Source organism: Ambystoma mexicanum, chromosome 4p, assembly GCF_040938575.1.
Source record: "Ambystoma mexicanum isolate Mex_15411 chromosome 4p, UKY_AmexF1_1, whole genome shotgun sequence".
NCBI lineage: Eukaryota > Metazoa > Chordata > Amphibia > Caudata > Ambystomatidae > Ambystoma > Ambystoma mexicanum.
Window position 1 is genome coordinate 812,247,616 of NC_090927.1, and position 12,774 is coordinate 812,260,389.

The following is a 12,774-nucleotide window of genomic DNA, read 5'->3' on the forward strand; positions in this document are numbered from 1 at the left end:
CAACATACTACCGTTCAATGCCCAGGGAAAGACAGGAGGCGCTCTTATACCCATCTGGGAGCTGCCGGGTCTGCACACCATTTTTACCGAGAGAGACAATGAAGGCAGGTATATTTTCATAAAATTCCGATGGCCAGGGGGGGATTTACACTGTGGGGCGACATACGCTTCTAATACAGGGCAGGATGGTTTCTTGCGCTCCGTGCTGGAAAAATTGAGAGGTTCGTACTGGGAAATATTCTGACGGGGGATTTTAATTTAGCATGGGACCCACACAGAGATAGGTGTGCAAGGATCTATTATACGCAGGGGACCCCATCTGCGAAAGTGAGGGAGCGCATGGCACAACTGGCCCTATTGGACTGCTGTAGAGATGCACGTTTTACTCCCATGTACATAGGTCCATCTCAAGGATCAATTATATCCTATTGTCTAATATTTTGCTGGGGTAAGTGAAGGGGGCGATAACCATATCAGACCATGCACCCCTTACAATTACCATGCACCAGGAGCGCGGACCAGGTTGTGGCTATGGAAGTGGAAATTTCCTGACAATCTATTTGAGGATAGGGTGATTTGTAAGGAATTGTGGTGAGAAATTGGTGATTTTTAAAAATAAATAGGACACTGTACTCACAGGAACACACTGGCAGGGAATGCTAAAAAAGTAGAGAGCGATAAACAACTAAATCTGATTCAAACTGAGATAGAAGCCCTACTTCAGAGCAAAATGACCAAGATGGAAACACATCCTGGAACTGTGCTTACGAAAGAATGTAGACAGATTAGGGGGCAAACTGGAAGTTCTCCAAACTAGGCATGAGGAAAAATCTCTCCTATATTTACAGCAACAGTTTTATATCCAGGCCAACGAGGATCGTCTATTAGCGGAGCAAGTGAGGCAGAACAAGGCATCCAGGACGATCATTAAAATTAAAATGGGGCTGAGGGGGATAGCTCCTCCTCGAGTGATATTATAAAGGCCTTCACAGAATTTTACTCTGACTTATATTCGTCGGTCGTCCCAGTTGAAGATCAGGGGTCATATCTTTCACAATGTCCATTAGAGAAGATTACACCAGGGGAAAGGGAGGAGTTGGAGGGGGATACTAAAATATTGGCAACTGGACTGGAAAAGATACTTCCCAAATTTATCGACACAGATCAGTCGGGTTTCATTAGGCACCGGCAGACATTCGATAATATGCGTTGAGTCTGTCATCTAATAGAAAAAGTCAACAAAACCAAATCTTTGGTGCTGATGCTTGCCTTGGACGCCGAAAAGGCATTTGACTGTGTAGAATTGTCCTTTTTATTCCACACAATGGAGGCTATGGGTTTTGGGTCCAAATTTATATGGATGGTCCGTGCCAATTATCAGACGCCTACACTGCGACTGGCAACTAATGGCCCCTTTTCTCAATCGATAAAGGTTTCCTGCGGCACTAAACAAGGGTGCCCACTATACCCGCTCCTGTATGCGTTTCATTTGCAGCCACTGTTAGCATGCTTAAGATCAGGACAGGACATCAGGGGCATCATTTTCAGAGGCGAAGAGTATAAAGTGATGGCTTTCATGGATGATGTGCTTCTAATGATCACAGACCCGGACACAACGCTACTGGTGATTTCAAAAGAGCTTAAGGGGTTTGGTTCTGTTGCAGGCCTGAAAATGAATGCCAACAAATCAGAATTGCTAAATCTGTCCTGGAAGAACGCTCAGACCCAGGGGGCGCGAGAGTCACACTCTTACATGATGGTGGATAAGAGTATCCGATACTTTGGGGTTCACATTACCAAATCCTTTGACTCCCTATATCCCGCAAATTATTCTCCTCTATAAGAGAAGGGGAGGCAGCTGCTGGTCGAGTGGGGGCCCTTGTAAATATTGTGGCTGGGGAGGATCAATGACCCCAAAATGGTGATACTCCCTAAGGTTTTGTATTTCTTCCAGTACCGGTACAGCAGAAATTATTTAAGGTTATGCATAAATTGATGGGGTTGTTCATTTGGAATAAAAAAACAAGGGTAGCTTTCAAAATGCTAATGGTGCCCAAACACAAGGGAGGGTCAGGGGTACCTAATTTCCACCTATACTATTAGCAGCCCAAGTGCAATTGGAGTGGTTTACGGGAAACCCAATGTAACATATAGCAGAGGTTGGATAGAGCTGTAGTGGGTAGGTTCTCTGGTGTCCCAAGGCAGACCGACCCAGGAATATGTACTTCTGTAAGATCACAGCCTTGGTAGGAGAGGTATCGGTGCACCAAGTGTGTTTGACAACCTTTCCCTCACCGCTGGCACCTCTGTTTCGAAATCCCCAGTTTAAGCTAGGAGAGGAACAAGGGGCCTTTACAAAATGGAAGGCTGCGGGATGTCAGTAATTGAGCGATATGGTGGAGGGCCAGGTCATTAGAACATTCATGCAATGTAAGCAGCAATTTGACTGGGAGAGTGGGAGAGGTTTCGGTACTCTCAGCTGAGGCACTGGATGATGGACTGAACGAACAAGAAGGCCGCAAATAGAAAGCTCACTCGTTTTCAAAAGTATGTGATGACTAATTCCGGGGACAACCATATGATTGTGGCACTCTATAAATTATTCTCCGACTACCAGGTACATCTGGAATGGTCATACATGAAACAGTGGGAGGCCGCCTTGGGTCGTCCAATAGAGGGGGATGTGAGAAACCAGAGGGTATCTCACCTGATAGTCCCCGGGGATCTCTCTCTCAGGTGGCCAGGGCACGGCCATCAGCTTCGGATCCAGATCCTGGGGGTTGACCAGTGCGGGAGGATCACCTGGGTGAGGTGTCTTTAGGGAGTGGTGGTGAGATAGCCGATGGTGAGGAGCGATATTCCCCCCTATTTTGTTCATCTACCCACCATCCTTTTTATTAGGATTTTCTGAAGTCCCAACTGCCGCCCGCCCCCCTTTTTACACAAACACTGGGCCAAGGAAGAGGGTGACTGAGAGTAACCAGATAACAAGCTCACATCGTATTGGACATGTCCCGTTAATCGGTTCAGGCAAATTCAAGCACCTTACCCTAATTGCGTACACCTGATATCAATTCGCTCTCCTTACATGACTGAAAGGCAACACCTAAAGACACACTATGAGCAAGGCTGAACACGAGAACGAGCAGAACGTCTGGGACAAAGGCACACCTACTGGAGCAGAGCAACAGAGCAAAGGACAAGAGCAGCAGGCCGAAAACCCCAAGGCTGCCCTACTGCAGGTTGTTGCCTCCAACAGGCCGTGAAAGACGTGTGGAGAAGGCCAGATCCCTCAAGTGAAGATTGCATTGTGTTTCAAGGACGCCAGTGACCACCCCCAGGTGAACAGCAGAGTTGGGGAGGCGAGGTCAAACCTGTGGTACTAACCTTGACTCAAAAATTGGAAAACGCAAAACAAGAAAGAGGTGCACACAACCGGTGAGTTGGCAAGTGATCTGAGAGACTAGTGTGTGTTAAAAAAAATGAAGTAGCAACATTATATCAAAAGTGAAAGCTGCATTTGTGTGGATGAGATGCGAAGAACGGCAGACCTGTGAATGAACTTTAAAGTGAAATACAGCTGCAAGATCAGTGATACTAAGTAACGGAGTGGTCTGGTGAAAGGCGCACATTCGAAAGTCTCCATGAAAGGTGCATTGTTTGAAAGTTAAAGGGCGAACAAACAGCAAGAGTGAAAATAAATAGTGAACGTCGAGTCGATGTGGTCCTGCAGTGGTCTGTAAAGAAAGCCACGCACATTTGAAAGATTTCGACATCTCAAAGTGGTCTGAGCCCGAATGAGGGAGACCTGAAGTGTAGTAAGCTTGGGGAAGGGAGCCCCTGTGCAGCTTTGTGTGAACTGTATTGTGAGAGGTCTGAGCCCAGCAGAAGGGTGCCTTTGTGAAAGTTTTGGTTGAAACATTATTTTTGAAAGTTAGAGAAAGAAACTTTAAACGTGGATGGTCAGGCAGGCATCGATCCAAGGCTTTGAACTGTGTATTGTGTTGGAAGCTGAGACAGAATGTGTTATCCTGCCTACAAGGATTACCATACCTCGTGAGGTATAAAGTGGGGAGGAGAGCTTGTTCAGCCACATTATCATTTGAACACTAACTTTTCCTTTTTGCATAGATTTTCTCCTTTTTACACTTTTTGTACAAGAGATAGGGTAGGCATTAGGTTTTTGTTAGTATAGGCCATTTTGATTTGACAGACTCCTCTAGAACTGTTTTGTTTATCATTTGATGGTCAAGACTACTTCCATCTTAGTTACAGGGCAGAATAGGAGTTTCACCAACCCCAACATTTTCAATAAAGGTTTTACAAATTGTATCCATTGTGTCAGTGTCATTACTTATGTATACCCAAACTTGCAAGGGCAATCCAGATTTGGGAAATGCGGATTAAAGTAATGGTGCAGTGACAATTTACCCCAGAGAAATTACATAAATGCTATCCGGCAGTCCCCAATGAATTTTGGTGTGTAGAGGTTGGGACCTGGGAACACATTTGGTAGGAATGCACTGGTATACAGCCCTCTTGGGATAAAGTTAACATGGCTATGCAAGAAATCTTTGGATCCCAGATTAACAGGGATTTTGAGGAGGTTAGGCTGGACAGGGGGGATTTCCTAGAGATCTTACCATCGAAAGCACAAAGGAAGTTATATTGCAGCCCTACTATTGGTGGCACAAAAATCAGAAAGGAGCGTTGTCTCTAAAGAGAATGAATGGATTGCCAAGATCTGGAACTTTGTGTCATTAAAATGCGTGACATATTCTATTCAGGGAGACCAGCACAAATGTAATTCGGATTGGGACTTGGTCTTGTTGTTCCTCCAAAATAACGTTCGGGAGAACATGTGTCCACGGAGAGTACGGGTGTTGGGTTTGGTTTGAAGTAGTTTTTGATCTGGTCTGAGAGGAGCCAATAAGATGTCCACTTGTTGATATTTGTTCTGGGGGTTGGAGGGTAGGATGGGGGGCATGCTTTATATTTGTTGCCAATAAAATAAACATTTTTTAAAAATAAATGAATTTGTAATGCCAAATTTTAGGCGTAATCTAGTCGTAAATGTGCTGGATGTTCAGAGCCCATAGGCACTAGTGCAAAGTGTGCTGCTTTCCCTATTTAGTGCAATAGTAAACATCCATGAGGGTCACAGCCGGTGGGCTGCAGACCTGCACTGTTCCTCAGCCACGCTCCTGATCGGCTCACTAGTCGAACAACCCCTCATTGGTGGATATGATGGAAAAGCATCCAAAAACAAATTGATGTTTGCCTGATGCATGCTACAAGCGTTGGCAGTTGCCATCTCAACCAAATATCCTTCTTAACACCCCTTCTTCTCTTCTCTCTTTTCTGTTAGCAATGCTTTGGCCACTGGTACAAGCGCCACCATATGCGAAAAAACAAAAAGCACTTAGATTAATAGCAAGTGTTGAGCGCTGGCAACTATTTCTTCTCCTTTTGCTAGTGTAGAACTGGCTTTGTATTGAGATTGTAGGTGTAAATATTGTGTCTGCATTTGTTACATTCCAATAAAGTTGTTCTCTCATATTTTATTTTATCTTTAAAGGAAATTGATAACATCACCAGTCATTGTGCAACAGTGTTCAAAAGGTTGCCGTCTTGTATAGCCAGCTTAGAGGCATTGAAACTGGATCCACTTCCCACTGAAGAGAACGAGTTGAATGCGTTTTCTCATCACGTTCAGTGCAGCTACTTGTCAATCAGAAAGTGAGTCATTTTTATGATTTTCAAATGTGAGGTTTTTAAAATAGTTTTTCAAGCCTATAACAGTGTAACAGATTTCCAGATCTACAAGAAATCAGCACAACATGTTTTTCAAAAGTGGGTAAAGGGTAGTTCAATTGCCTGTGGAGCTGTTAAACATTTTAACAGTGACAAACCTTTTTTTTTACCTTCCACTGAAGTAAAAATCCTGTTTGACAGTCAGAATTTCCTGAAGTAATTTCTTCCACTAGGTTCTTGGTGTGGTTTGTTCACAAATGCAGGTAATCTATTAGTTTTGTTTTGTGTGTCTATGATAATAATAATAAAAAAGTGTAAAAACAATAATTGCCAAGTTTTCATGAAGTAATTTTCTTTTCTGTGTCGGAGGTAGTATGTTCGCACCTCAAAGGCCAGGTTTTGCCATTAAATGGCCAGACATTCATATCGTATGCCCAATATCCTCACCTGAGGCCCAGGTGCTTACATCATACAACAGGTATTCAAATCAAGCACACTCACTTCATATGCCATGTATTGCAATCAGATGCCTAGATACATACTCACATCTGATGCCAGGTAATCCAGTCAAATGGCCTGTTAATCGTGTTACATGTTAGGGGTTGCCATGAAAGACCTTCTTTTTTCATTGTTTGTAAAGTATCGCCATCAAATTGCAGGCACTCGCATCATATGCCAGGCATTGACATTTTATTAAATGCCCAAACACTCTCAATATTTGCCAGGCATCAACATCAATTTGTGAAATACTATCAATCAATATATGCCCGTTTTTACCACAATGCACCCAGTTCTCACATCAGATCTCTTTTATCGTCATTAAATGCCCGATACTGAAACTGTATAACAGGTATTGCCTTTCACATGGCAGTTATTGCCATCAAATACAAGGTACACCTATCATACAACTGGAAGTGGCATTGGTGGGCCAGATACTCCCATCATATGTAAGATCTTATCCTCAACTCCAGGGTACTCACACCTGGGAGCACTGGAGACCCAAAGTGATAGCCACAGCAGGCAGAAACACACGCGGTTGTGTTGGAAAACGCTGCAGTTTTCTTTCCAAGTTTCTCAGGCTCCTCCGAGCCGGAGGAGCCTGAGAAACTTGGAAAGAAAAACCGCAGCGTTTTCCAACACAATAACGTTGTATTTATGTTTGCGGTCGCTTCAAAAGCGACCGCAAACATAAATACAATGTTTTTAAAGCTGCGGTTTTATTTCTGAGTTTTCCGGGCTCCTCCAGCCCGGAAAACTTAGAAAAAAAACGCAGCTAGTGCTTATTTTTTGTAAAAAAAATAAATAGCACTTACCGAGATTCAGCTGCAGCTTTCCTGCTCTGGTCTCCGGTCCCCGTCCTCCGCCTACAGCACTAATGAAGGGAAAGCCACCCAGCGGTAGCCTTTGTTTACTACAGCTGGCTGGCTTTTCCTTCATTAGTGCCGCAAAAGCCAGCACAGGAGGGCCTCCATTTCACAAAATGGCTGCGCCCCTGTGCTTGCTTTTGCAAATTTTGACCTTGAATAGCTCAAAATTTTACATAGGAAGTTTTAAAACGGAGAATGCTAGTATTTTTTTTTTTATGTTGCCTATCTATTTTTTAAATAACATTTTTTACTAGACCATCCCTTTAAGTGTGGAAACACTGACTAGTTGGTTACTCAAAGATAATAAGGAGGCTCTGCATCCCTTGCCGGAATCCCCCCCGATCCACAAGGACAAGTCCTGTGGCAATTGTGCCTATTGTGGTCAGAGACAAATTGGGGCTGGAGTGTAATGTTGACATGGTACCCTTTGGGGTTCAGGACCACCCAACCTTCCCGAAATGTAACTTAGTGAGAAATCCGGATCTTGATCTCAGAAAATTCACAATCAGGAAGATTGCTGCGAAAGGCCATATCCCACATATTGATATAACAGAACTGCTAAGAACTTGTGGCAGAATACTAGCTCTGCATATATTGGGTTCATCTTACTTTGATTATGTTGAACCTGTGAAATCTGGGTCAGGGTGAGTGCGAGGGTTCATTGTTACCTACCAGTAACGGCCTCTTTAATAAGAGTGCAGGCTGAATCCTTAGAATTCCTTGGGTACGAGGTGGATACGACCCCAACTGTACCGCAGGTAGGGGATTATTGTAATTACTGCACCTGTTCATGAAACCCAAAGGGTGGGAATGAAGTATCTGGTATGGAAATTGATAATGTCCTAGGCTGGCAATGATTGAAGAGTATGTGCTCAGCAGTACAAGGTACAACTAAAATTAAAATGTACTCTGGCATAATGAAATACCAGAGGCCACTCCCATTTCCTCAAGCAAGGTCCCTCCATCGATTTATTACTGAACCATGTAGTATTTATGCTCCAAGAAACATGGCTGATTGAGCAGTTCCTGGTAGACGGGTTTAATATTCACCAAGTACCGTCAAAAAAGGGCCTGTGGGACGTCCTTCTGGAGGGTTGCTGATTGGAGTTAATTTGAATTAAAATCCAGTACACTGCTCCCGCTTGACCTCGATGGTAATGTCATGGCTGTTGGAGTGATATTTGAGTGGGCCTCAAAGCTAAAATGTGCTTTACTTATAAACATCTATGATCCTCTGGAGGAGCTGCCACAGGGGAAATATTCGTTTATGTTGACACAGTGATCATAAACTGGATAAAGGTGCCAGGGGAGTATTGTACCATCTTGGGGAGTGGGGGGGGACTTAAATGCCTAGTTTGGTGTCCATCTGAATGTGGGTACATTTAGTATTGTTTCTGAGGAAAGCAAAATGGTACTGAAGGAGGTGAATGTTAGGGGTAAGAAGTGGCTTCTATACCTGTATGAATGGGAACTGGTGATCTTAAACGGTATAACTGATGGCGACATCCTCAGAAAGCCTACTTGGCAGGGTGGGGAAAGGAGGGCCACTTCGGATTATGTGTGCTGCAATAACGCAATGATTAACAGCATCAGCTCTTTATCCATTTGTAACAGAATGGTCAGTGATCATGCAGCTCTTAGTACAATGTGGTTTTTGGAGCCGAAGGGGCGGAGGCCTAGGGGCCCAGTAGATCTTGGGGGTCATTACGAGATGGGCGCTAGCCATGGTGCTATTAGCACCATGGCTGCCTCCCATACAGTGTCCGATCTTGTTCAGTGGGGTCTTACCGGTGTAGTCCGACCCTGGCGGGACCGGTAAATCCCCATTGAACAAACCATTCCCATTCCCATTTGAGCCCCCATAGGGGTCAATGGGAATGGGGAGGGCGCTAATAACGGGCTCGCAACTAGCAAGCCCGTTATTAGCGTACTGGTCCCTTAGCGGGACCAGTAAGGGACGTGTGGTCAGACCACACATTCCTTACGGTTCCCGCTAAGGGACCTCAGAATTGGGCGGTAAGGGATTACCGGCACCGGTCTCCTTACCGTTGGCCGGTATTCCTTACCGCCCACCTCGTAATGAGGCCCCTTGTCTCTTCTCAGGCGGGCACCAGGTTGATGTGGATGGAATGAAATGTGTAAAGAGCTTGCGAAAGGTTACGGCTTGAGTTTAATGACTCTAAAGCCGATTTATTAACTCAATCTGTAAAGGAAATTGAATATTGGTTGATGGTATTAGCTTTCAGCTCTGGAGTAAAAAGGGGTAAAGTAATAATAAAGGCTGAAAAACAGACTACCCATCCCTATGACCCTGAGATCAATATGGCCACAAGAAGACTTTGTAAACAATTGAGAGATTTACCTGAATCCAAATCCGCACCCTATATTGCACTGAGAAATTCCCACAGATTGAAAAACCAACAACGTAACTGGTGTGCTAGGAGGTGGAAAATGGGGAGGATGGTGTCTTGAAATGGGGAAAATCTTCCTCGGGACCAGCACTTGAGAGCAAAAATTAACCAATTCAGCCCAAAATACAGGTTCTATTGCGCCGAGCAGTGAACTCATGCTAGTGACAAATGACACCTTCAAAAAGTTTAGCATTTATCAGAAACAGTAAAATTTAGCAGCCTCTTGGGATTCAAGTTAGAGAAGATTACAAAACACAAAACTTAGAGAAATGCAAAATATAGAGAAACATAGAACTTAGAGAAACACAGTCTTACGCCCCTTCAATCAGCACTGGGAGACCCTGGCCCTCATAAACTAGCTGTTGCCAGCCCCGCTCAGAGGACAGCGCTGCAGGGTGCCGACAGAGCATCAGTTCCGGACACTCGATCTTGCTCGAACCAAGTCCGCTGATAGATCTCCCACCTGAGTCATGTGGGCATGCATTTTTATAATCTCGTGCTGTCAGTCCATGACGCACAGTTCCAGAACTTTCCCTGTGCAAAATATAGGCTTGTTCATGGAAAAACCCAAGTCTCTCTGAGATGCTCCCTGCTCGCTCCTACCCCTCCCTTGGAGCCCTCTCTGCGAAAGCACTGGAATGTCCTTATCAGCATGTGGGCAAGGCCGTACCAGGCCTTCTCAGGGAAACAGGATTTGTTTACGAAGCCATGCAGGGCTACAGTTAGAAAGGCAGAATATTCTAAGAGAGGCCGAGATGAATTAACCCCATGTGAGCAAGCTCTAAAAGGCATGCACGTATAGCTCAGTGTTCATAGCGCTTAAGATTGGCTATCTAAGCGCTATATAGGTGCCATAATGCTCCAAACACTCCAATAATGTCTCTACTAGCTACAGAACTGGGGCCTTCGCCCTGCCTGTCTATCTACAATGCATTATGTGACCTACCACCCCTACTAGGCCTGCATATTCCTTGTAGCTCACTACTGCGCAATGGAGGTGCTACAACAGATTACTGTCAGCAGTTAGCACATACTTTGAATAAACTATTGGCTTTCAGCGGCTAATGCTGTCATCTAAAGCCCTGATTGGCAAATTTGCAATTTTGTGTATCACGACAGATGGGGAATTGGCAGAGGATGGTAGAGGCCTTGAAGAGTGGGAACGTGAGTAGCACATGGATGATACTGTCCCTAGACAGGATGTCCCCTGAACAGTCAATTATAAACGTGATTACAGAAAAGGTGTGGTTAGATTATATTGAGGACAGAATGTCTGATGTTGAGAACACGCCCAATGAAATTGGACTACCTTGTTCTGTATTGCCTATGAAGTTTAATTTTGTGAACTTTTGCGCTCATTTGAAAAAGCTTACAAATTATAGGGCACCTGGACCAAATGGGTTGTCTGCAGCAGTATTGAAAGGAGATGTGGTTTCATGGGCGGGCATTTTGTGTCCTATGTATGAAAAGGTCTGTGCGACCAAGACGACACCGGATTCCTGGAAAATAATCAATCTTGGTGCCAGTCTTTAAATCCGGGGACAAATTGTCCCCAGAAAACTACAGGTTGTTGTCTTTGTGCGATATCACTGGTAAAGTCTTTGCCTCCTACGTTCTGGAGCACTTACAATCTTGTGTCAGTGATAATGATATATTACATCCTTTCCAGACGGGATTTCGTCCTGCATACAGTACTGTACATAATGTTAGAGTGCTGGACACTAAAGTCTCGCAGGCGAAGTCAAGATCTAATGCATCAGTTTATCTTGCATTTGTCGATTTCAGAACTGTATTTGACCAAGTGGACCGTAACATCCTTTGGAAGAAAATGCATAAGTGGGGTTATCCGGGGCTGGCTTATGGAAGTAAGTGTGGCTTTGTATACTAAAACATCGGCCCAGATCTGGTAAGGTGATCAAGGCATGTTATCAGAGCAGATGAGAATTAGCAGAGGGGTGAAGCAGGGTTGTATGCTCACTCCCCTGCTGTTTAATATATAGATTGCTGACCTGTTGGGTCGTCTGATGGGATGTGCCAGTTGTTCTCCTAAAATTGGCAACTGCCCCATCCCGGGGATGGTGTATGCGGATGACTTGGCCATATTTGATTATATGTTGTCTGGGTTGAAGGCTATGCTAAATGAACTGGGGTTGTATGCAAAAGAAAACCAACAATCGATAAATCTGAGTAAAACAAGAGTAATGCTGGTTTCTGCAAAAAAAATTAAGATTGCCCATGCTAGCTGCACTGGTCAGTCTTGATTCTATTAAAGACAAAGAGGCGATCATTATGCTTTACTCTTTAATTTGCCACTAACACAGCAATTCAACATTTTTAATAAACTTTTCAAAACAAACGTTTCTTTTGCGTTTTTTAAAAGAAATCTTTTAATTTAAAAGTTTCTCCATCTCTCTAGAGGCTCCACACAGTTTCCACTACAAGTCCCATGAGCCTCCTCGTAATCAGTAGTCCTTCCTCAACCAATCCGGTAACTATCCCGCCTATAAGGACTACCAGCACAAGGTTCCTTCCTTTTTCTTTGTCTGCAGATAGTCCCAAGTCAATATAACTTTTCAACTTATAACTCCTCAGCGAGGCAACTTTGATCACGGCCTGCGATTCATTAGGTCCAACGGGACAACTGGTTCCACTATCGCATCAGTTTGCGGCGGCTTCATGCGGGTTTCTGTTCATCCCCTGAGAGAGAGACAAAATATCATGAGGGTGGGAATGCGATGCCTTAACACAAATCAGAAGGCACAATATACATTCCACTATGTCATCCTTTTTCCTCGCATTCAGTTGGGTGGGATATAATGCTCGCCTTCTTGTCTTTAATAGAATCAAGACTGACCAGTGCAGCTAGCATGGCCAATCTTCATTCTATGACAAGACGGAGGTGAGCATTATGCTTGTTCAAAGCTTGCTACCACCCTATTAGCCACTTCTGAAACTGGCTTAAAGTAGAACGTCTTAAAAGTGGATTCTGAGGACCAATCAGCTGCTTTCATGATGTCCTGTAAAGACACTCCTGCTGAAAAGGCTCTAGAAGCCATCGCGCCCCTGACAGAATGCGCGCCAAACAGGGCTAAATCTATGCCTGCCCACTGCATGACTTCTCTCACCCATCTAGCTATTATCGCTGTGGCTATCCCATGATGGGGCTTTCTACGCGCAATTAGTAACTGAGTGACACCTTGCGGCTTGACAAGCGCTGTTGCTGTCTCGTAGTCTTTAATGCA

General features: G+C 44.3%; 1 protein-coding gene and 1 long non-coding RNA gene across 5 annotated transcripts in view; one reads left to right on the forward strand and one right to left on the reverse strand.

The window, feature by feature from the left end:
- LOC138453478 (uncharacterized) overlaps window positions 1-12,774 on the forward strand; it is a 1,096,265-nt gene that overhangs the window by 433,136 nt on the left and 650,355 nt on the right. For all 4 annotated transcript variants that reach the window (XM_069606374.1, XM_069606376.1, XM_069606373.1 and 1 more), the window contains exon 7: window positions 5,579-5,739. In XM_069606374.1, the coding sequence (XP_069462475.1) occupies window positions 5,579-5,739 (161 nt within the window). The remainder of the gene's footprint in view (window positions 1-5,578; window positions 5,740-12,774) is intronic.
- The window catches only part of LOC138453479 (uncharacterized), an 88,006-nt gene continuing 87,093 nt past the window's right edge, over window positions 11,862-12,774 (reverse strand). The window contains exon 4 of the long non-coding RNA XR_011260439.1: window positions 11,862-12,229. This is a non-coding gene — a long non-coding RNA (uncharacterized lncRNA). The remainder of the gene's footprint in view (window positions 12,230-12,774) is intronic.